We start from the raw sequence: 26,516 nt of genomic DNA on the forward strand, positions 1-26,516 counted from the left end.
TGCTTGAGCAATTGAGAATGGATATATTTAAGAGCGACACAGAGAACATAATCTTAGAGCCACACTATATTTCCAGGTCCGACAGAAGCGATAAATTAAGAGAGATTTTTAGCCGAACGGATAGATATAAGAATTCGTTTTTCCCCCGAACAATAAAGGACTTTAATAAACGCTTGTCCCAACCTCGTTAGAGCACTTCTTCTTTTTTTTTTAATAGCTGTAAACGGCTGGTGTCCTAACACCCCCTGCCACACGCCTTTTAGGCGGCTTGCGGGGTATTATGTAGATGTAGATGTAGATGAATTAAACTCCAACGTTATTTTCTTCGTCTTTCATGTATGTTTCAATGAAGGATCATACTTATAGATCTTTATCTTTTATATATTGCAGGCGATAATTTGAATAATATTTATCAGGCTATAATAATAATATCACTATTATTTAACTAAAGTACTTAACACATTACCGTCGTTTCTTTCCTTTGGTGGACTCATTGATGATATCAGTTTGTGTTAAAATTTTAGTCTCCCATTATATCTATTTGTAGCTGATTGCAAGTATTTTTTATAAATACCATCATAAAATGTCACAAAACCTAGTGTTCACATTGTATTCCAAAGAAGTTTAATTAATTTCGTTAGTTTCAGGATGTATAAATGGAAAGAGTTAAAAATATTATGAGGCAAAATATAAACATTGTTCAGGTGAATAATTTCCTTAATCACCTTTTGTAACTCGAAGAAATTTCAGTCCGTGCATATTGTTGAAATGATATACAGCCAACACATATATACTGGGCAAACACCTTTTTGGAAATACATATAAAAATCACACGCAAATACCATCGAATACTGTCCCTGCAAAAGGTGAACGGTTTATCCCGTGTGGTGGTGATGACCCCGCCATTGTCGCATTCCCCAGACGAGGCCATTTAACCACAGTATGGCTGCCAGGAGTTCACTCATGCCACAGAGATTATTACGACTCCACTTCGTCTATATAAAGGCGAGTCCCTCTCTCTATCCATTATAACCCAAGAATCTTCGCTCTCCATTCCAACATCTGGAAGAGAGCCTCTTCTTTTCAACCGCGCACTTTGTTGATTCCTACTCATCTCTTATACAAAGGAGATCTCTTAAATCGCCGATGCCGAGGAATGGAGGTCTTTCTTCCTTCTCTCTCCACCACCCTTCCTCGAAATCTCCTCCCAGTTCCTTATTCCTCCTCACTCCGACTGCGTTTCCCATTTTTTTTATTTAATTTCATTTCTTCTCCATACTCCTCCATGGCGAACATTCCGTAACAAGTGGCCCTTCTTCGTTTTCCATCTCGTCCCCTTCACTTAATTGCGAAAAACGGCTTCGCTCACTCAGCGCCTCCATTATCCCCATAACTTCTCCCGTGTCCAATTTCCATCCAGAGTATCATCCACACTTTTGGCTTTCACTGCGTAGTAATGAAGTTCCTCTCTCTCTCTCTCTCTTATTCCCCCACCCCTCTTGCTTCTGCGACAGTTGAGCAACATCTCCATCTGTGATTAATCTGGGGAAGTTATTAAAAAGTATTCGGTTGAATATTCATATATCCTGGAGATCATTAGGAGAAGATCTCTGAAGGGTCACTATAGCTTATTGGCTGCTAAGTCTATAAATTAGTATAATATCTGAAGCATCGTGATGGTGAAAAATATTCACATCGATGCATCATTTATTGCGTCAATTTATGCTCAAATTCAGTAGCTTAACAAAGTGTCGGAGTTCTCATTTAAGAAAGAAAGTTTAATTATAACTTGATAGAAAATGCGTGTTTTTGATATTGAATAAAAGATTTTTATCACATGTAGGTACTTTAATTAAAATTTTAAAAAATTGTAAGTAATTATTTTATTAGTTCAGCAGTTGGAAAGTGTTTTAGAAACTGCACTAAGTTGGGAGATAATTCGAGATAATTTATGTGTTATATCTGTTTCATTAACTTTTAGATTTAATTAGGTATTTTGATTGTTGCTTATAATATTTACGAGAGTATATCCAAAGAATATATGTACGACAAATTATAAAATAAATATTATAGCTTGAATCATACGATTGATTGGATGCAGTTTTTTTCTCAATCCTCCAATGAGCTATTCTTTTCACCACCGAGGGTTCTTTTTCTTTTCACAATTTTCATAACGTGTTCCATATATTTTATACAAGGTATTCCATTTTCGTTGTTGACCTCCATTTGACCATCGACGGTTGTCGAAGAGAGGTTATCATGTATCAAGGTAGAGCCAATGCAGCTTGTTTAAGGCGTGATACCTTTGTTACCTTAATTTTTGCCGATTAAATCCGTTTTTCCTTGGCGTCCAACCTAAAAGTGGAAATTTTCCACGGATCTCTGCACAAATTCATCAATTTTTATAGTATGCTTAAGTATTTTATTTCACCTGAGCAAATTTTAAGTTTCCAATAGAATAATGGTAATATCTGCTGAGATTCTTCCCGAGGAAGTAAAACCCTCAGTAGTAAATACAATTCATACTCTTGATATTTCTTCTTCTTTTATATGAATGTCCATATTTTATATATCTTTCCATTCCCTTCAATTACAGCCTCCTCAACCAAACTACCTTACTGTAGATGTGCTAGCGGTGTAAAATATCAGATATCTTTCCCAATTTACTAGTTAGTCAAACCAATTAGATTAATTTTCCTGAAGAATTCTCCACAGCCTTTGCGACTGCTATATTTCTCTGATTGATTGATTGATATTTCGGTACGGATGGTATCTAGTTACACATGCTATGTTGCCAAATTTCTTTATGCGCTCCAAAAAGCTAGATCAGTGCTTACGCATGCAACATCCCTTAGCTTCGGGTAACCAAATCAGACAAATGATATAATATTTTACCTTAAGTGCCCATTCCGTTGTTCCAAGTTTGTTCAAAGTTTGAGGAACTGAAGTCGGAATTTTCCTTTAGGATATAGGAAAGATATATGTGAAGTAATATCATGACATCACTACCAAAATGTAAGACTGATAGATAGACACCTTACTTTAGAGGTACAAGCGGTCTAAAATACCAAATATCTTTCCCAATCTACTAGTACCAAAGCATTTGGAGTAATTTTCGAGAAGGATTCTCCACGGCTACAGTCTACCTCTATGTTTCGCTGCTTGAGTGATATATATATATACGGATATTATCCAGGAACATATGCTATGTTGACTTTTTTAAATGTACTCCTAAAATCTAATGCTCATCACTCACGCGTATAACATCTCTTAGCTTCGGGTAACCAAACCAGACAAATTGTATAATATTTTATGTTCCGTGCCTCCAACGCTGAGTAAAAATGAAAGGGTACAACTTCAATATTTTTCGGTGATTTAGACTGTTATGAGCTAGGTAAATTTTCGACTCGACGGGATAAAAGATAATAAAAAAATTAGTTGGAGAGCAAATGAGGCACAAAGAACCTCGCCAGGAGGGAATATAGGCTGAATAAATGATGAGACCTAATGAGAATCCACAGGGAAAATTTTGGCTTCTTTTTTTTTTATACAGAGAGGGAGAAAAATGAATGTGAACTCACTGCACCAACGTGTGCCTTCTCTCTCTGCATTGTGCTATCGCTTAAAATTTAAAGGCCTCCCATTCTCCCAATGTCCTATCCAGCTTTAAAGCCTCTTGCGATGGTCTCGACTATCCTCCCTGATTCCATCGTATCATCTTCCCTCATCCTTTCCTTTCGCTCCACCCCGTGCGTCTTCCTCTTCTATACACCGATCCTTGACGTCCATCACCGAAGAAATCCTTTATATTAAACCCTGATACCGTTATTCAGATGGGCGTGTCTATCTATCAGTCTTACGTTTTGGCAGTGATGTGGTGTCATTACGTCACATATATCTTTCCTCTATCCTAAAGGAAAATTCTGATTTCAGTTCCTCAAACTTGGAACAAATTTGTCATCTCTATACTTTCTGCTGCGCATCACATGACATGGTTCCGCAGTTTTTCATGGTCTTTCTTTTGAGGGCCAGGGATTGCTTTCTTTCATAGTTCAAATAATATCTTTATATTTTCGCTGTCTCCTGTCTCTGATATCTTTTTCATCTCCAAAATGAACCATTAGTTTCTTTTATATTTTGTAATGGATAAGTGAAATATCAGTTTTTCTCTCGTGAATTACTTATGCTGACAATAGTTCTAACTTCCTGAAATTGCGATTAATTTAGTATGAAAGACGATATTTAATTTTCAAATCTTGTATTAACTAAAACTGTATTTATTAAATCTCGATTACAATATTCAATGCAAAATGGAACCAAATACACGCTTACTATTTTTTAGCCTAGTTTATTTTTCTCTAGCTATTTTCTGAAATTTTAGTTATTTCGTTTTTTATTGTCCGGCTAACTTTAAAAATAAATACCTTATGGTACGTATCAACTTTTCTTAATTTTAAGTCAGGCCCCCTTATTGCTGATATTTTTGTACCAAAAACATTTTAACAGTTAGAAAGCATAATAACGAATTATAATTTGAACGATTATTCAAACGTTGTCAAGAGTAAAGCACATTCTCAGCCTTCACCTTATGAAACCACTTAGTATTATTTGAAAATATCTTCCCTTAATAAACTTCCGTTGATATTTCATTTACCGATTTAGGTTTCACTTTTTAATGGCCTTGATAATGGATCTAAAAAAATAAAAACCCAGGTCGGTGTATAAAATTACAGTGCTTTTAACATAAAGAAGTGATTTCCAATCATCGCTGACAAGACGGTATATAATATAGAGAGATTATTCTGGCTGTATCTAGTAGAATTCTAAGTTATTGTAAATCAAATTTTACCAGCAATTCTCTGAACTAACTATTTCAGTCACTCGACCGGTTTCAATACCTATCATCTGACAATAATACGAAGTATATGAGAATAATTGCAAGTTTGTTTTGATAGGCGATACAATATTTTATCCGTGTCAGTATATATATAGAGTTCATCTTACCACCAGGGCGAGTGCATTGTATGCATACAGCTATCAAAGCCGGGATTCAATCATAAAAATAAAACTAGACTAAAATGCACAGCATAGAACGTTATACCCTCACAACGAGTTTCCACATAACAGGATTACCTCCTCGAGTGTAACAGGGAAGGGTTCTAGGTCGGGTGGTTGGTAGCGATATCTCTGTGCGTGCGTTGAGGGATTTCCGTGGGGTTTGTAACGAGGCGGAAGGGGTGAGGGGGAGGGGAGGCGAATGCTATTAGATTACCCGGGAAAGGGGTTAGGCTGGTGGCGAAAGGCGACGCGAAGTTCTAATCCGCTTTGGTGCGAGGCGGGATAACTGAACGGCTAAGAGGGAGGATAATGAAAGAGCGGAGATAGAATGGGGAAGGAGACGAGAACGAGAGAGGAAGGGTGGGTGAGGGAGAAGAATGGGTGGGAAGTGACGGCTTTGCTTCGCAGACAACCTCTTCCGGCGGGAGCGAAAAAGAAAAGACGCCCCCCAACAATTGGCCCGTGGGCGATGACACATTCGCGCAGCTGAGGTCCAATATTGTCCCTCTGCCCACGAGGATTGTCGGGTGAAATCTGAACGTGTATCTCTATGAATTAGTTTAATTTGAAGTACGCATCAGAATTAATAGAAACAAATCAACTCAAATAAAATTTGTATTCTGCTCATTTTTAACACAAGCCAATAATTATAAGCTGAGACATTTGCGCAGCAAAGTTCCAATATTTTTCATTAGCCCACAAGGATTTTTGGGTGAAATTTTAGCATGCATCTCAAAGAGTGAGTATGATTTCAACCATATATTAGGATTAATAGAAAGAAAAAAACATATAACAGTTGTATTTCCCTTATTCAAACACAAGTCAATAATTATAAGCTGATTGAAATAGTAACATTTGCGCAGCTGAGTTCCAATAGAGTTCATCTGCCTACAAGGATTTTCGGGTGAAATTTGAGCATGGATCTCAAAGAATGAGTATGATTTCAACCATATATTAGGATTAATAGAAAGAAAAAACATATAACAGTTGTATTTCCCTTATTCATACACAAGTCAATCATTATAAGCTGAGTGAAATAATAATATTCGTCCATTACTAAGCTACACAATACTAAGCTATTACACAGCAATGTTGTTCCTTTTGACCACTAGGGTTTTCTGTTAAAATCTGACAATGCACCAAAATGAATGAGCATAATTTAAATCATGTGTCAGAATTAACAGAAACAAATTTTTTCAAGTAACTCTCTTATTCCCCTTATTTAAACTCAAAAGAATTATTTAGAATGAATAATTATTACAACCGATCTGATTCTTTAAATTATTGAAATAAAATCACTACATTGTCAAAAGTAGTGAATTCTCCAAGTAGTTTCTGATATATGTAAGAAATACATTGCTGGTTTCAGTGAAATACGAAATTTTCCAAACAGTTGCATTGAAATATGAAAGCGTATTCTGATAATTTGTTTTTATTAGCTTAGGATTCACAAATTATTTTCAACGTACCACCTTAGTTACAGATGTAAACATAAAGTCAGAAACTAATCTATAATTAATTTTCCTGTCACCAACTTAACGAAAGCTAAAATAAAATCAATTTCTTATACAATAATCAATCATAGAGCCTATAAGTAGGTTAAAATTTCGATTTTGTGCCCTCCTTTCGAGACTTCAATAGAGAATATTTTAGTCAATACTTACATTATACCTCCCACGGCTCAATAACAAAAGATCTCTGAACTCCATTTACATTATACATATACAGTTTTAGTTTTTCCTGTCCTACCTTAAATTATTGCAATAAATGAGATATATTTAAGCTAATTCTCATCCATAAACCGTTTATTTTATCTGTACTAAAAGAATCAGCACAATCACCACAAAATCACAAAATAATTTAATCCGATTTCACAAAATCACGCAACAATTCTTCCAATTTAATTTAAAGTTATAGCATCTAGGTTTTTACTTGCAATTCATCATGGTGATTCAATTACTGACTGACCTACAAATGGAAAACAGATATTCATTCCACAAAATTGGAGCATGTAGACGCGGACATACAAATTTTTAATCAATTTTTCCATCTGGAACCCCGAGATTCCCGTCATAGCTTATCTAGAAGCTGATGATGAAAGCAATTTTTATTTATTAATCATAAAATACCTCGATATCCAAATAATCAAGTTAAATAAAATCTATTCTACTTCAATTGCTTGATTTTCCATAGTAGTTCATTGAGCTCTCTTAGCTAGTTCCACGAAAAGGAATAAATTCTCACGGTCTACTTTTCTTTTCATTGTAACACATTGACATCCTCAAGTTTAAGTTTCTTTGCAACTTTTTCTTTGGGGATATAATGCTTTCAATCCAGATTTGCTTCATAGTGACGCATTGACTTCACCTCGTTCAATTTACGGAAATTCGTCCGTACTTTTGCACATTGACGTCGTCACGTATAGCTATAATTGTAAATCTTTCTTTGGGGATAAAACGCTTTCAAAACCAGATTCGCTTTTTACTCATCGACTTCACTTCGTTCAACTACAGAATTTCGTCCGAACTTCTGCACCTTATATTTATAAATATTTTAAGCAGACATTACTATTTCTATTTCCTATAAGAGGAGTTTCCATGAAGTTTAATTCTGGAGTCCTTAGTTGTACAACTTTAATTAACGAGAGAGAGAGACAGATAAATGTTTTTTCTGCACAGGCGTGGAGACAGGAGCCAGTTGTGGAGCATAATGTGCACGGCCCTTTGCATCTGTCTCGCGGCGGAAGACGTTCCCTGGAGGAAGAGAGAAAGGTGGAGAGGGATTATGATGCTCGTCCGGCCACAGCAATTTCCGTGACCCCAGCCGAGCTGGAAAAGGGGGCGGGGTGGTTAGAAGGGAAGGGGGGTTGTGGGCCCAACCCCCCAGCGGGAAAAGGTTGACGGAGGGAGGAGGTTTGCACCTTCCGACCCTTATATGACCGGGGACCTCGCTATTCCACCTCGCTCCGGGTAATGGCTGCACTTACGATGCATATTCATGGCTATACTGTATTGCATACATGAGCTTCGGAAGCGAACTGGTGAAAAGATACACGTGTCCCTCCGGAGAAATATGTATGTATGCAGGCAGTGCATCCTTTTTTTCCCTTCTCGTCGTCTTGAATTTCATCGCCTTCCCTCCTCCTTCGTAGCCTTTCCGTCCTCTCATCCACACTAGGCGTGAAATAAAGATGTATATACTATCGCATGCCATTCCCTACACATCACACTTCTCTTTTGGGTATTGATGACTCTTACGTAATTAAAATGTACTTTTAATGGTCGATAAGGTATCTCTACTCCTGTAAAACATTACAATTATTGAAATCTCTACCTCGGAGGTAAAGAGCACTATGTCCGTTTTCCGAATTTTTCAGGAGAGCAGTTTTAAGATTTAAAAATTTTACCAGTAATTAGTAGAAGGTTAGACGGAAGGAAAGATGTTTATACCATTTATATATCACAATATCATTGTATACTAACATAACCTTGTAGTAATTACTGGTTATTTTTTTAATCTTAAAACTGCTCACCTGAAAACTTAGGAAACGGACATAGTTTTCTTTACCTCCGAGGTACAGAATTATTCTACCGATTAAGGTAGGTTTCCATTGAGTACTTAATAGCATTCTATAAGCCTTTCCTTCCTTCGTGTACTTCCCTCATCAATTCACAATAGGGTGTACTTCCTTTCATTCTGTCTAAAAATCCTACTCTCTTCCTACGCTTACCCAACATTCTACCCTCTATCGGTGTTTTCAATATACCCTCCCGCTAACTACTCGCTTCATTCATACCTTCTGTCTCCTACGTATCTCACCTAGTAGCTGCCTATCTTTGCACGCCGTGTCCAGCACTTCGTCTTTCCTCCTCTTCTCCGTCCATTTGACCTTCTCAATTCTTCTCCACACCCACATCTTGAACGCCTCCGGTCTACTCTCGTCCTCCTTCCTAATTGTCCACGTTTCCGCACCGTAAAGCGCTGCACTCCTGATCAGACTCTTCACTAACCCTTTCTTTAAATCTTTACATAGCGATCCTCCCATGAGCTCATTACAGTTCATTAACGCCCTTCACCAACGCAATTCTCTTCCTAATGTCCTTACTGCTGTATCCGTTTTCTTATGATGTGCTGCCAAAATATTTCAATTCTTTAAAACATAATCGCTAGATATAAATACGCTTATTCTTGCGATTTCCGTAGGTTTTTTGTCCTTCTACTATTCTTATTAACTTACATGAGTTCATTCTTCAATCGCACATTGTTTTTCAATGTCCTGCAGTCGTAAGATTCGCAAGACATATATGAGAAACTTGTTTCTGAGGACCACTCAGAAAAATGATGGTATTTGCTAGCATCTCTGAACTCCGACGGGTACGACAACATCCTTTCCTTTTCTTTGTTGACAACCATAATAGCGATGTGATTGTTTTGTCAAGGAACCCCAAGCCCAACCCAATCTTCGGAACGAAACGACCCGATAGGTTGAGTTGGAGATGTTCACCAAAGTTTGAGGAGATGGTGGCTGTGTCCTCCAACTGCCCCTCCAAATCTCTTTTTCTTCGTTTTCCTCCCAGAAACAATGTTGGATCCCACGAAATACGGCACCGGCGGGCATATCGCGCCCTTGGGAGTTGGGAAGTGCGTATTGGGAGAAGAGGTCTGAAGAGAAGTATTGGCTGTATCTCGTTTCGGACAAAGGCGAGAGAAATTCAGATTGTAGCTGGAGGGCAGAATGTGAGACATCGCACCCGTGAGCTCACCCGCCAGGCACAGAATCTAGAGAACGGAAAACGTCGTGGTCTCTCATGCAAAGTAATCGACATGTCGGGATGGTTTGATTCGGTTATTTTTCGGGTATGAACATGTCACTGCTTCCTCGTTCCATAGGCCTACGCAGCCACCAGCCAGGGTCAGGAGGGGGTAGCTACCCCCCTCCTCGAAGAAAAAATCGCAAAAGTCTTTAAGGAAAATCAAGACTGGATTGTGACGAAAGTTTTCAACAAATTTTCTTTAAACCCAGGAAAAATGATATTAGCATAGACACGTAACTAATTTTTTTTTTCAAATTTGGAAACTAATAAATCACTGTTATAGTTTTCTTAAAATGTTGTTTTCATTCATCGTTTCCATGCTTAAATTATTACACCTCGCACAACCATGGCTTTCCCCCCAACCCTCTAGTTTTCATCCCGGGTACGCTCATTGCCCCGCTCCATTCGATATGAGCAGAGATTTTGGAATGCCTGTCACTAAAGTTTCCTTTCAATGGAAAAGGATACTCTCCGATGGCATTTTTAACTAAACATGATTTATTTAACAAATACTGAAATTGATAGAAGAATTTAATGGTTCATTGAATGCATGAGTAGCACAAAACTTTTATTATTATCTCAATATTTTTTCATGAGTGCTGATGAAACTTCATATAAAAATTATCGCATCCATTTTTTCTTCTCTCGGTAGAAAGTGGATCCATGTCACACATTTTATGCTTTTTCATCTTATTTATCCTAGGGAGCCTTGTATTTTCTATGCAGGTATCCAGATATGTATGCAAATTTCGAAGGAAATATTTCACGCTTTGGTAACTTTTCCTACCACCTCAATTGTATTCCGTGTTCACGTAGGGTTCTTGCCACTGTAACGCCAAGGGTATCTCTTTCCTCTTTTTTTTCGAAGTTTTATTCAACGCGATATTTTTATGTAAAAATTATGATATTTTCTTGAAAATTGAAGATTTACTATTCATGCATTGACAATACTCTCCATAAACGTTTTTTCACCATTACAAGGAATAAAATACCCTGTGATAATATAAATAACCATTACTAATTAATGAAAGAGATTTTTCATGCTCCACTTAAATAATTTATTCAGTAAACTACACGACGCGACACTGCTTGCTCATCACTTTCAAATGTCGAAAACATCGAAACCCTACGTGTAGTGTACTAAATAGAGTTTTTAAGTGAAACCTGGAACATGATTTCCATTTATGACAAAAATGGTTCCACCACATCTCACCTGAAAAAACCTGTTTCATAAAAATGAAACCTGTGTAAAACAAAAATAGTTTCTTCCGTCCTTGTACTCTAATTTCGTATTTTATACATGCCTGCTCCATCCCCGATTGTAAATATAGGGTACATCTACATCTACATAATACCCCGCAGGCCGCCTAAAATGCGTGTAGCTGGGGGTGTTAGGACACCAGCCGTCTACGCATAAAAAATGTAGTGCTTTACGAAGATGGGACTAGCATCTATTAAAGTCCTTTATGGCTCGGGGGCAAAACGAATTCCCATATCTATCCGTTCGGCAAAACATCTCTCATAATTTATCTCTTCTATCGGACCTGGAAATAGTATGACTCTAATACTATGTTCTTCGTGTCGCTCTTAAATATATCCATTCTCAATTATTCAAGCAATCTAAGCCGAGCGCGCAGCCTCCGAGTCTCCAGCGGCTCCCAGCCAAATTCGCTTAGCATCCGCGTAACGCTGTCTTTACGACCGTAGCAGTTTTTGACGAAATGCGCAGCCTTCCTTTGTATTTTATTCAGTTCGCGGATTAAGTATTTCTGTACCGAATCCCATACGCTCGCTGCATATTCAAGGTACGGGAGAACGAGTGCGAAATAGCACCTTTCTTTCACTTTCTCATCCGAAAATCTTCCCACAATACGCTGGACGAATCCTAATTTCTTTAGTGCCATGACACAGATATTCCTTACGTGTGTTCCCCACGAGAGGTTCGAGGTTATCGAAAGTCCCAGGTGCTTTACTTCGTCTGTTGCTTTTATGTTAGTATCAAAATGGTTAGGTCCCATGTCGAGCAGTCCTAGGTCCTAAACAACTCTTATGTGCCACAACGCATTGTTCTTTCCTCCCTTTTTCCACACCCTGTCAACCTAAACCACCCTCACTCACCAATGACGGCCATCTCTGCACTCCTGACGACCGTCTCGAAGTTAGGCGCCTCCGTGGACACTTCACAGCGATAGAAGCCACTCGAGTTCCATGCTAGCTGCCTCAGTCCCACGCTGGTCATGGACAGCCTCTCCTTCTGCAAGGGACGCGAGAAAATAGAGGCGTTAATGGAGAGCTCTTCCTCTTTCGGCCGCCTCTTGCTTCATTGTATTTCACGCCCCTCCTACACTTTGATTGGAGGAAGATTCATTCTTTCAAGCATTTTCATAGCTTCTCATAAAGAAAAGAAAAAAATTCTATTTGACGAACTTGAAAGCGAACGTAACTATTTATGGGCTATTCACTTGTACGGTGACATTTTCCCTCTATAACCTCACTTCCATCATGAAACGTTAAGGACTGGTTACACGGTACATTAACACGTACAAGTTAATGTACGTTTGCGTGAATGATTTTGGTGGACCGAAACGGAACATGTACGAATGCATGGACCAAATAAGAACAGGTTCTATTTTCTGTGCATGCATTCGCAAAAGTTGGGTGGTTACATGGTGCAATTTGGCGCTCATTCTCGCGTTCACACATTTAGACATCAACCCGTACGTGTAAATGTATCGTGTTACTAGACCTTTAGACTCTGTTTTTTTTGCTAAAGAAAATTGCACGTTTAACTTCATCGAATCAAAACAAAACTGCATATAATGCCCCAATGCCCGTATTTCCCCCACATTATTCGGTCCTTCCCCTTAAATTTTTAAGTTTCAAAATCACTTTGCTTTTGGATTATTGGTGCTTATGAAGACGGATGATCAAATACCAAAAGTACTGAGTATTGGGTGATGTTACTGATAAACGGCTGAATAAAAATAAAGTTTCGAGAATTTATGATTTTCCTAGGAATTATAACATTTTTTCTATAATTAAGCCATTTTTTATTCATTTTTGTTTCAATCACTTTTTCTTTGCATTTTTTCATTCATTTCAATCGTTTTTTTTTTTTCATTTTTGTCATGCTTTTCCGCCTTTTTTTTTAAATAATATATGTACTTAAATTGATTTTTCCTAAATTTAAATTAATGCGTTAGTTCAAGAATTGAGCAGTCAGCAATGATAATTAAATGAAAGGCGTAGGAGATCATAGATAGAAATCAAAAAGAAAATAATTATATTTTTAAGTGTGTAACTTCTCATAATGAAATTACTCAATAAACAATATGCATTCAAGTACGTGCGGTTTTTCATAATTTCCATGTTTTTCCACCTTTATTTGTTAAATAATCAATCAAAATTGATTTTTCCTGGAGTTAAATTAGCACAATTGATCAAGCCTTGAGAATTCAGCTATCATAGTTTAATGAAAGGCATTAGAGGTCATAAGTTGCAATAAAAAAGTAAACACAAGAGCCGACATATTTTTAACCGCGTAACTTCATATTTTTAAATGACTCAATGAGCAATATGCATTGAAAGTGTAGTACATATACGTCCTTACGTCGACTGTGACGCCATCTACGGGGAACAGCTTGAATGGCGGTTGGTCGTCCGGCGTGAATCGGAAGAACTCGTGGTCGTCCTTGTACCATTTGACGCAGTAGAGGTGCGCGCCGCTGTTGCCCAGGTCAAAGGTGCACTCCAACGTGACGTCATCGTTCAGCTCCGCCGTCTCGGGCACTTTGAGCTCCAGCAGACGTAGGGCAGAGACGGCCAAGGGCCCCGAGGCGCCCCTGATTGCAGCGCCGCCTGTGGAAATTGGACGAACCATTATGATTAAAGTGAGTTACACACAGCGACTACGTGATTCGCAAAAAAAATGTTTTCATGGATTGGGTCGTTACTGATGTCACATGGAGGACCCATCTGATAATTCTGCTCATATCTATCTATATTTAATAGTTTTTTTCACAAATATTCATGAGTTAAAAGATCGAGTTGTCGGAGTAATGACAAATACCACGACCCAAACCATCGTTTTTTATATTCTCCTTATTCATAAAAACTATATATTTCAAAGATTATTCACTTTAATTTAAATGTCAAAATAAATTATTATAGCATGCAGGAATTTCAGATCCATAGATATATATCCATGCAGAAGATATTCGTTATTCATCCTGATGGTGAAAAAAGACTACGGATAATCGATCGGGATGGGTAATCCATTTATAGAATTTGTCTTTCCATGTTTGCTAAGTTCTCGAGTCAGGCTTTCCCGCAATTTTTTGCGTCCATTGCATTGACATTCTCGTTAATTGAGGTTGGAAAGGTAAAAATGAAGAATTGGAAAGGATAGAAAATAGAGAGAATGAGAGTGCTTGGAGGGCTTGCTTAGAGAAGTGATAGATCGATAATCTAATGAACATTTTATCGAATAACGGGTAAGCAACAGAGCATCGGCAGTGCCAAAGAAGTTTGGAGGTTCTTGCTAAAAGTGCTGGCGTAAATTTAAGAATTTTTTTGCACTCTATGAAAAACAAAAGTAGTTACCTTGTTAGACATCAATGTATTTTTTTATTTTGCTAAAAGAGAATTATTTGTTGGTTATAATGTTCTAACTTATTGGATGAGGGATACAACAAAATTTATTGTTAATTTATGATTTTAATCCGGTATAAGCCCGAGCCGATATATTGGCCAGTAGCACTTTTCTTTCGTAGAGCAAAAGCGATATATCGGCCCGTGGCATTAAGAGGGTTAATTAGTAAGCTTCTTCTTCCTCCAGCTTTTTCAGCTGAGGGTCGCGCGATCATCATTCAGGTACTTTTTTTAGAATGCAGTTTCATTAAAATGCACGTAACTCGAAAATAACCACTGAGCAGTACAAAAATTCATCTTTTTTTATAATAAATTACATAAATTCAAATATTTTCCAACTCTTGAACCCTCCTTCAGCTCTGGTTTCATAATTCCTAGAGAGAGTCTTCAGTAATAGTGCCTACAGATTTACAATTAACTTAAAGTGTCACGCCAGTGGGTTACCTTAGTGACGCTCACATAGAATCAGTTTTTCATAAGGCATAATTATACATCTATATCTACATACCATCCGGCAAGCCACCTAGAAGGCATGAGGCAGGGGGTGTTAGGTCATCAGCCGTTTACACATATAAGGAATAATAATGCTCTTACGAAATTACGACTAGCATGTATTAAAGTCCTTTATGGTTCGGGGGAAAGTGAATTTCCGTAGCTATCCCTTCAGCAAAATATCACTCTTAACTTATCGCTTCTGTCGGATCTGTAGATAATGTAATAGCAAATTTTGTTATAATTCTAATTTTAATTCTTCTAATTGTAACAGTTGTCTAAACATATCCTAGGCATAGGCAGGTATTACCCTCAAAGATACAAGAAATATATCGGTTTTCAATGCAGTTTCCTAGTTATGCAAGACAGTATGCTGGAAATTCATTAATCTACGACATCCTGCAAGACGTAGTAAAAAGTAATGGCTTTTTAATTTTCACTGAAACGGTATTCACCTCTTTTCCTTCTGAAGTAATTCTTTCGAGAACATGTTTATCTTAAAATCCATTATTATAATCAAGTAATACATAAGAAGTTGCTCTCATCGCAGCACGAAACAGCAAAATTGTCCCACTCCTCTCAGGAAGCTGAAAATAACAGTTATTTTATATGCATTTAGACCAGACCTCAAAAGGATGGATGATATAGTAAATGCATCTGTAATAATTTTAAAGATAACCCACATGATAATTCTGCTGCTCTCAATACTCACGGATATTTTCTCGGAATCGTTCATGAGTTCAAAGTTTGATTTCTCAAAGTGATTACTTTAAGTTCGTGAGTTATTATTAAGTGAGTAACTATTACGACCTACAATTGAAATTTTTAGGCTAAATATAAAAATTAAGCTTCGGTAATGACCAATTCATATCTCTAAATCGTATGTGAGTGGTATATTGCTGTCCATCACCAGCAAGTTCCCATGACTGCCAATTCCTTGGGTTCTTTAGGGAGATTTAAGGCACAAAAGGGGGATTATGTCATGGCAGCAGAAATTAGCTTAAACAGCTAACGAGGCTATTAGCTGGATTAAACAAAAATTTAAAACCATATTAATGAGTGAACTTCACAACGCAGTAATTTCCTCGTGATCCAAATGAAAAATAAATAAACTGATGGACTCATTAGGAGGCTGGGAAAAAATTGTAAGTGAAGAGATCATTCTACATTAAGCCGCTCATTCTTAAATAGTAGGCGGTAGACGACGCTCAATTAAACAGTTCATTACATAGTCATATTTCAAGAGGAAAAGCGAGGGATCTTTCGTTGATTCCATACAAGCAGCGAATTTTATTGATTAATTACCACTAATTAGGTATGATGGTAATGCAGTTGTTCATGAAACAGGAAAAGGGATATTTCGGGTAAAAATATTTTTTTCTGTCTGAACTTAAAAAGGTGATGAAAACCAATTTAATGGTTGTTCTCGAGTCATTTTACGTGCTTCTGTTTCAAGAATGCATATATTTTTGGAGATTGAAAGACTTTTTAGCAAATTCTAAATTATATTTTAAGATTAATTCATGATGAAACTGTTCATCCATATCTCATTCTAAAAGTCTACATTTAATCCCTGGAATAGTGAAGCCTCCAAATCGTTAACTGAGGAATACAGAAGTTTAGGTGACAATCACTTAAAGTAAAATAATTTTGTCATTTTTATCGACCGTACTTCACAAGGAATTTTAGCCCATGTTGAGAATTTAAGCCTTTCCTTCCACTTTTTTTTAACTAGATCCACCAGTGTCTGCTTTAATGAATTGCAACCTTCTGATGTATATCAGTGACATTACATTCGCCAGCTAATGAATATATTTTGGTAAGTAATTGCTTTCAAGAATGAGAGACAGGCATATTGTCTGCATCAGGCCATGCGTTTAAGCGCAAATTAAAATACCATTGACGGTTTTTGTTATTTTTTATGCAAAGAGAGACTGTTGTTATGATTCTTGATTTCGCGTGCTGAATTCACCAAACCCCAGCAGCTGACTATCGTTAAAACCCGAGGGCGTCAAAGACAGGTGACACATGTTGCGAACGGGAGTAGTTAATGTCATCCCGCTAGACTGCATAACCTCGGGGTTGAGTATGACCTACCGGAATAGAAGGATGAAGCTGAAGTGCCCATCTCGGCCATTTCGTGAACAGCAAAACCCTTTTAGTCCTCCTGTGGGGCATTTATGGCTTACCCTGATGAGATCTACGCAAGGCCTCAAAGATATTAATCTGTTGCTTTCTTATTTGTGCAGCATCGTTGAGGGCAATGGACTGTAAATTGCGAAATGTTCTCTCCAGAGGACGTAGAAACGACGGTATTGAACATAATTTTTTTGCAAAAGTTACATCTACATCTACATAATACCCCGCAAGCCGCCTAAAAGGCGTGTGGCAGGGGGTGTTAGGAAACTAGCCGTTTACAAATAAAAAGTAAGTGCTCTAAGGAAATTACGGCTAGCATTTATTGAAATCCTTTTTGGTTCGGTGAAAAAAACGAATTCGAATATCTAACCGTTCGGCAAAACATCTCTCTTAATTCATCGCTTCTGTTGGACCGAGAAATATATTACGGCTCTAATAGTATGTTCTCCGTGTCGCTCTTTAAGATATCTATTCCCAATTGTTCAAGCAATCTAAGCCTAGCGCGCAGCCTCCGAGTCTCCAGGGCTCCCAGCCTAATTCGGTTAACATCTGAGTCTGTACGCCCGTAGCGGCTTTTGACGAACCTCGCTTTACTTACACATAAGTAGATAGCCATCTAGCAAAAGCGTTAGTAGTGTATCAACTATAGTTTTTGCAAGTAAATGGCCCTTAAAACCTCTTATAAAGTGTGCTTTCATTTTTTTCGAATATGATTAGGTATGACATCTTGAAAAGTGCATGTTCTATTCTGTGAATTTAATGGCACATGACAGTCTAGACACCTATTCAATTTCTATGTGAGATCTAGTAAGACCGATTAAGCCAGTTTAAATTCATTCGGAGAGGTAATTGGATGAGATATCAAGTGCGGGACGAAGAGTTAAAATGACGAGTTTAAATGGTTTTGTATCGGCAGGTATTTCCAGAAGCCTAATTCATCTCTCGTGAATTTAATTTACAGGTGTCTAAATGCGCTTATCTAGCAATTATTCACCAGAAAATACGCAAGAAAGAATATTTCATATTTGGGTGAATGGAAATATGATTGACTGACTAGCAAACCCCGTAATCACGGTTCCCACTTCAAAAACTCATTTCCATAATTCTCATCCTGAATGACTACGTCCAACGCCAGAGGAGATAGGAAAATTACATAAGATACCTAATTCTTCTTTGCTGAGTCTCTATACTATTTGCAACCACCCCATTGGTTTATTACAGTTAAACGTAGTTACTGTCATTACTATTTTAATTTACTGCTTGAGATTAAATCCTTCGTTACATTGCTCTTCTGTGGGTACGCACTATGCATATATACCGATGTTGTAATAGGTCAGTTATTTTGCCTCATAGATAACTACAATGATAAAGGGATTAATGTGAAGGCTAGATTACTGAACTCTATTCCTGCGGTTTCAGATTCACGACTCGACTGTGGTGGAGATACAGGCCTGATTGCTGTTTGGATTAGTGAAATAATATATTGCGGTATTTCTACTGAATTTCAAAAGCAATATTGCAATTCAGTGGATATATTGCTATATCTTATTTAACTAATATCAATAGCTTCCACCACATCGTGCCGCATGCCTTATATGATATCCTGTTTCGATGTTGTACAGTAGGCAAGTATTCAAATTTACCATTCAATCAATCGAATCAGGATCTTCATGGTCACATTATTTTTCCTCGTTAAAAGCATAGTAATATCGACGCCGATTTTTTCTCTCCTATTCTTTCCACAATCTTTTCTCACAGCGTAAATGAGCCTAGCTGCCATGCCGGTCAGAACTTCCTAATTCAATATTCTTATTCAATTATTAAAAATGAGCTCCGAATGCGATTCTGTCGACATTTTAGAAGGCGCTTGTGGGCTTCATTTTCCCTAAATCAATTTTTATCTTTTAACTAAAATTTTATTTGCAGAAACAATGATTCAAGGAGTCATTCAGTGATTACAAAATGGTCATTTATCCCCCTTAAAATTGGTAATAAAACATGAACAAATTGTGTTACCTCACCTCTGAGTGATAACATATCAATTGAGGGGGTGAGAAGCCAAAGGGTACAAGTGATTTCTTTCCTAGACTGAGTTAGTTACAGTAATTGATAGATGACGTACAAAAAAACTTGGTGGCCAAAAGGTACGAGTGGGTCTTGTTCTGTGCTAACTTCGAGTGGAAAATCAAATGCACTAATAAATATCTGGTTTCATCTTGTTTATTTCTTTACATAATTTCTGTTCCTAACTCTGTTTTTAAAAAATCACTTGTACCCCTTGGCTTTTAACCACCTCAATTAAAATATTGTTTTCGCCGACGACAAATTCATAATTGCACAGAATCTTAAAGAAATCACTTATATGTGTAGGAAACTATGAAAAAAATTGAAGAAATGAGGAAATGGATATGAGGAGGTCAGATATTAGAATGGTATTTGGTTGGCACGGTTGGAGAATGGAAATCGGGTGATTAAATTGCGAGGAATAAAAAGGACTTCTAAGTATGGACGATGTATATGTTGCCTGGGTAGGCAAAAATTACTATTAAATTTGAAAAATTACCAAATTTTTTAAATTTGAAATCTACCAAAAAGTAAGTAGCGTCAATTGTATGAAATAAGTTCTCTAAATAAATGCCGGTGGGAAAATGATTCTTAGCTATTATAAGCTTTGGATGATGGAGCCACTAAAACGCAATACAACAGCGTCGTTTTACAATATCATTGATTTTTACCCATGTTAAAAAAGTCGTTATTTAACTTATTTTAATTGGATGGAGTGAAGAGTAGTTTGATTAACTCGATGATGATCCATAATGCATGTTGTTTAGAACTCAATAATGCATTCTAGGAATTCCTGACAGTACACTAACACATATTAGAACTCCAGGCGTCACTCAACTTCCCTTCCCCTTGCAATAAGTTCTCAAACTCCACACTGCGATGATGCTGGATGCCAAAATTTCTTCGAAATTGATCCCTGTTTCGGCAAAACGCTTCCCAAATTGTATTTTTCCATCCCCGCAGGATATCATGACCTCAATCGGCGGGATGATTATTCGGCGTGGTAAATTAAAACGGGTAATCTCTCTCCACGGGTTCGTGGATTCCGAGGTTCTTTGAATTTCATTTCATAGCAGCAGCAGCAGTGTGGATGATTTCACTCCGGAGACTCATCTGTGGCATTCATATTCCTCTTCCACTCCCTCCCAACGCGGCTCAGCTAATTTAATTTCAACCACTCCGAAACCACGATGGAGAGATAATCCTTATCATTTGGCAGGACTCCTTTCACCACTGCCGATAGGTCAAAATTGTACACGTCTGCCATCTTGCCTCATTCCTCACTTCTGAAAGGGAAGCTTCTGCTCCAGAGCCAATGTAAGCCGGAAGAGGGGACGATTTTCAGTAAGCCTAGCGCCGGGTAGGAGTCGAGCGAAGGAATTGTCATTAACTCAAATTAATTTGCCTCTCAAATTAATTCCTAAGGATTGATTGAGTGTGGACCTTTGTCCTATGCTTTGCTAATTAATTTAATTAAGGAGACAAAAAAATGTTCTGAAGAATCTATTCGGCCTGATTGAGTACTTCCAAAATCTCTTCCAAGAATAAATTGAACGTTTTTGAGAGATCATTTTCGCGTGGAATAACTTTGACTTAGTTATTGAGGAAATGGCTTTGGATTTTTTTGGCATTGGTCCTATTGCTCCCTATTCTTGATCATTAAGAAAATTTCCGCTGATATTTACGTCGAGGAAGATAATTTCACTGCTACGGTGAACAGCAAAAGAATATCAATTTCAATTTTCGTAAAAATAAAAATACACCTCGCGACTGATATGGTGTAGTACTTTGAAATTTTGTTTTCATTAACTTAACTTCTGTACAAGATACCTACATAAATAAAGTGAAGTTAAAATTTCAATTTCAAGCTATTATATTCCCAATTGCTTTGGGCAACCTTTCTTAGGAACTTAATTTTGGTGATATTGTAAGAAATCACAAATTAAAAGTTATCTAAGAAGATGGTTTCGACTTGCGAATTCATCTTCTAATTATATTTACCGTAGCATGTTCTTAAATTATGCTTAACTCACAATTTCTGGCATTATTTTTAGTTATTAATTTAGTTCTTCGATTAAAATTGCCGTCTTTTAACAATTTCACGCCCCTTTCCATGGATGAATAGCTCTTCAACAGGGGATATTTCCGCCAATAAAAATACCTATCTCAGGGCTGCATCTCATCAAGCCCGATAGTGCCTATTCATTCCCTCAATGCTTTTTCACAAATATTGAGCGCATAGCGTCATGCGTAATATTCCTTTCCCCGAAATCGGAGTCCTTGGCACGTGTAAGTGACGTAAAAGCACGCTGTGCAGGGAATTCTCAATCGCCGATATAAGTCCATGCCTTCAACACAACACTTCTGGCACGTCGTACAACAAGGCATGTCAAAAATTGCCTGTTACTGTGTATATATGTACATGAAAATTTCTTCACCCACCCATGAGAAGGCATATTGCCTCTGAATGATATAAAAAGGCTTACTGTGCTACGGAAAGGAATAATGAAGAATTTTGTGCGTCGGAAAATTTCAATCCTACTCCGCGCATTTATTCCCAACGCAATTATCGTGAAGATAATCTATGCCATTTACTATTCTGCTGTATAAAATTATAAACACCAATTCGAGAGATCCCCCATTCTGATTGTGATCCGGGCTCAGTTCAAACCTGAAGAACTGCCAAAAGACGTGGAGGTTTAAGCACACAAACCACAATAAAATAACCACATGCATTTTCTGCCCAAACATTTCTCAAGAAATAATGAAGCAAATTAATCGGAGGCTAGAGGACTCTTTTTAAACTCAAGCACACAATGAATCATGTAAATTTATACCACATGAATAAAAGAGAGCTGATTAAAGGGGCTTTTTGTAAAATCTACAAGAAAAAGATGGAGAAGAGGCTTAATTGGAGTGTAACCATGTACGTTGTGGAAATGTGGACGTAACGGAAGGAAGGCGAGAAGACAATAAGATTTATAACTGTGTGGGTAAAGAGAAAGCTTTAGTCAGGGAAAAGTAAAATGGATGGAGCCGAAGAGGAATGACGAGGTATTGGACATGGTGAGCGAGAAAATTCGTATAATTTTCGACACGGTGAAGGTCGCGAACAGCTCGAGAGTTCGGTGGCGGATTGTGAAACAGAAAAATGCGAGTCTCATAAATTTCTGCACTCTATTACTGTGGATATTTTATAAAAATTGGTAAACGAAGCCACTACCTACTGGTAGCTCTTATACTTTCTATTTCTTAGTACTACGCTTTTCATTTCTCAAAACACACTTTCGCGCAATGCGTAATTCCTGTTGCCCTGTATTCCGGAGCGGGGATAGTAAACTGTACATTCACTGACGCATCTTTCCGAGGATTGCACCTAGAACGAGATTTCATTCAGTCTAACTCTGTCAGCAGCTCTGCCAATCCGCAATTCAAAAACCCTCACCGAACTCTCGCTTAGTCATACCTCGAGGAAAGGCATTTTATCTTCCATTGAGAACTCCCATGATCCTCTCTGCCCTGGGATCGCGTCGGGATAGCGGTAAAAAAATATATAACCGACAGGCCGTCTTGCGGGTCGGTTACGAGGTCGCGATCAATGTACACAAACCTGACATCGCGGAAATATATGACCCGAGGAGGATTGACGAGTGAAAACAAAGATTCCTGCATGAATGGTTTCGGTCAAGTCAGCGAACTGAAAGTGACGAGGTCAGTCCCGTTTCGCTGAACTTCCCTTACGCAGCGAAAATCTTCGATGTTCATCCGAGCGCTTCTAAGAGCTGCTACTGGCTCGTATACATCGCGCCAGAGTATTGCAAATTTTGCCACGAGCGCATAAAAATAAAGGGAGCAATGAAAAGGCATCTACATCTGCATACATGTTTACCCATCAGGCGCCACAGTAAGCGTGTGGTCGGAGATGATAAGGACATCACCCAAGAATAGTTTTCACTTGCTGGTGTCATTATATTTATCGTCAATATCAAAGGATCAATTCCAGCCTCAATTCAACATTTTATAATTAGCAGATGTCCTCAAAAATTGCATTGCATTGCAAAAATTGCATTGAATTGCAAAAATTGCATTGCAAATTGCATTTCATTTAACTTTCATTATAAATCGTTATTGATAATAATTTTGAATGGAGATGCCAGTTATATCCACGAGGAAAAGTCAGTGTAAAATAGCAATTAATTATTTATAATAATTACGATTGTTATCAGGTCAAGTTAATGAATTTTTACACATGAAGAATTATCTTTTGAAGAGGTTTGATGAAGCCCTCAATTTGTAAATAATTTTATTACCTTCAATATTTCAATGCTTCCACTCGATGGCTGGTTTTCATGGTCTAGGATAGGGCTTACTTACCTAAATCAGAGATGTGTGAATTTTGCACGTCCTAGGCCATGGTCTAGTTCCTTTCCCTGAGTCAACTCCCGTTTTGAGAATTTTTTGGGCGTATCCGAACGCCTCTTACAGAGTCCAGCGTAGTACCGTTGGACTAGTGGCTCAACGTGCTAACCGCTTTACCGACATGATATTCCTAGTTTTTACATTGTACATTGACTTAGCATATTTACAGTACCATGTATCTAAGAATGTCAGGATGAAAATATCCTGGTTTTTTACAGCGGAGAGTAATTTATAATCAGTGGGTAGCTAAGGCTTGCCTGATGAGTGGAAGACGTAGTTACAAAAACTCCACATCGTATTCCCAAATGTTCTTGTGAAAGAAATAAAATGAGGATATGTTATGCATCTGCATAATGGTGTGTTGTACAATTGGCATTTGATACGTGAAAAACCAAATTCGTGTTAGTTAATTTAGTCCGAGCATAATTGCGGTAGTCAATTTGCTAACTCGATATTTGATTTAACGCACGCTGTCATTCAAAATAATTTTCACTAATTTCGGTTCCAGAATTAGAGAAAATTAGTTACTTGAAATGGACTTACGCCACCGCAAAATAATCAAATTCCAACACCGCAGGCAGTGGTAGCGAAATATAGCGAATTGAGTAATTAATAATAAATTGAGTGATCAGTATTTCCAAAGATCCAAAACAGCATTACGCTAACTATGATTTCTCAATTAGAAGCATCGTATTGAACAAATGACTGTGAACGTTAACCTATTAACCGCATATAGGGTTATCCGGTCAATTAAAATGATTTTTCACGTAACTCACATTAAATTTCATTAGTTCTGTATCTTTCAATTTAATCTCACCCGAATACAATCTATTGTTAATGCTTTCTAATTCAAGCAAATCGATCCTCGATCGTATGTTTGAAAATCTGTGAAAACATTTCGATTCAACTATTATCGAGGAAAAAGTATCAAGAGTTATTTCTTTTAATGGTCGTTCGTGAAAATAACCATTAAGGAACGATACTTTCGTTAACATTGCATTGCTGTAGTTGATTTCCTACATAAAAGTTCATTTCATTTTGATTATCACGAAAGTAAATATAATCGCTCCACATTTTTCGTTAACATTTTAAAATATTAATGCAGATACAGTATTTGCTCCCTATCATGCTGATGTATTGATTGGATATGACGTACGGTAACTGGTCGAAGAGACCTGGGTTCAGTTCTGGGAGAATTCTATCGGTGTCTCCAACATAAATTATTGCAGTGCTCTGAAAAAAAAGGTGCATGAGATAGGCGGAAAAAATAAAGGTGGATTTAATCATTGCAAAATTGTATTGCTCGATATCGTGGTTTAAGCCAAGGTGATATTTTAGCTGCATTCTTAGGTTTTTACTGTTGGAAAAACATCTTTTCCTAGTTTTTTTGATTCAAAGGGATTTCTATTCGTTTCACAGAATTAGAAAAAATTCATTTTATCGAATTTTCATCAATGAATCAGCAACGTTCTACCTTTCACTGTAGGAAGTACTGGTTGCTCGGGAAAAGGAACTGGCACGCACACCCTCAATGTGTAAAAATCTCATGCACTGTCGCAAGTCAGAAAGAGTTCCAGCGCTCAGTAGGAGCCTATGCAGCAAATATTTCACTAATTTTGGTTCCAGAATAATAGAAACTCACTTATCGAAAATTGGCTCTCTTCACCGAAAAATAATCAAATTCCAGCACCGCAGGCAGTGGAAATCAGGGGTGGGTAATAAATTTTATTTTGGAGCACCCTAGGTGGAAAATTTATTTTTTTAGTATTTGAGACTATCCAATTTCATCTTCGTTACATAAAGAGTTAATTTGACTTTAGTTCTCAGGGAAAAACATATTTAATAGTTGTAATTGTTTACAGTTATAGTTGTAATTAATTACTTTATTGTCAATTTTCAATTTTTCTGACGCACTAAAAAAAGTTTAATTCGTTTAAAATAGTTTTCCTTAAACATTGATTTTAAATGTGTAAAATAAAATGCAGAATAGGCCAATATCAACTACTTTTATGGGAAGATTGTTTAAAGAAGACATATTTTAATAGCTAAAGCAGAGCCCAAATATTTCCTAGCAGACCAAAATATTTTATGAAATACCCATAACATTTTCATTAGTACTACAACGTAAATGATAGTCGATTATATTTTCTGCTTCTGTATCTTCAATGGATAGATACCTTACCTTAAAATCAAGTTATATTGCAAGTAGTTATATATCCTATTGGAATTGGGTTTGCGTGAGAATATTTTTGCATTAAATCGTTTATATATTGTTTACCGTTTATTTCAGATTGCTTCTGTTGCTGATAAAATACAGCCGCATGAGTTATCCTTAATCTCAAAGGATATTTTTCTCTCAGATACATTTTTATATTTGTTAGCATGACCTTTGTAGTCAAAATAGTTTAATGTCGTCGAATCAGAATAATATACAGAATAATCAAAATAATACCAATCAAGGCTGTTTTGGCTAACATTTAGATCTATAACGTAATAAATAGAATTGGAGGATTTTAGGCCAGTCTGACCTAATTTTAATTCGGCAAAAAATGAAATATTCAAGTCAATGAAGAGCTATTCCCATAGAATCTTTATAATTAAACAAACAATAATAGAGGTTGTACTTTCCACTGTGAATAGTAGAATTTTGTTGATTTATTCATGAAAATTCGATAAAATTATTATTTTTTGATTCTTTGAAACAAAAAAATATCCTTTGAATCAACGAAAATAGGAAAAGATTTTTTCCTAGTCATGTTGATTCAAAGTTTTGTACGTTTGTGTTTAAATTTAACTGTGCTAAATTTTAGCCAAGTTGTTTCCGAGTTTAGTGTTTCCCACAGTAATAAAAAATACAACTAAAATATCACCTTGGCTTAG

The 26,516-nt window shown here is 37.1% G+C and overlaps 1 protein-coding gene across 1 annotated transcript in view; it reads right to left on the minus strand.

Annotated features, from left to right (window-relative positions):
• The window catches only part of LOC124157743, a 119,146-nt gene that overhangs the window by 52,148 nt on the left and 40,482 nt on the right, over positions 1 to 26,516 (minus strand). Inside the window, exons 2-3 of the mRNA XM_046532738.1 lie at positions 13,483 to 13,730; positions 11,991 to 12,126 (exon numbers count right to left, since the gene is read on the minus strand). Of these exons, the coding sequence (XP_046388694.1) occupies positions 11,991 to 12,126; positions 13,483 to 13,730 (384 nt within the window). The remainder of the gene's footprint in view (positions 1 to 11,990; positions 12,127 to 13,482; positions 13,731 to 26,516) is intronic.

Source organism: Ischnura elegans, chromosome 4 (genome assembly GCF_921293095.1).
Source record: "Ischnura elegans chromosome 4, ioIscEleg1.1, whole genome shotgun sequence".
Taxonomy (NCBI): Eukaryota; Metazoa; Arthropoda; class Insecta; order Odonata; family Coenagrionidae; genus Ischnura; species Ischnura elegans.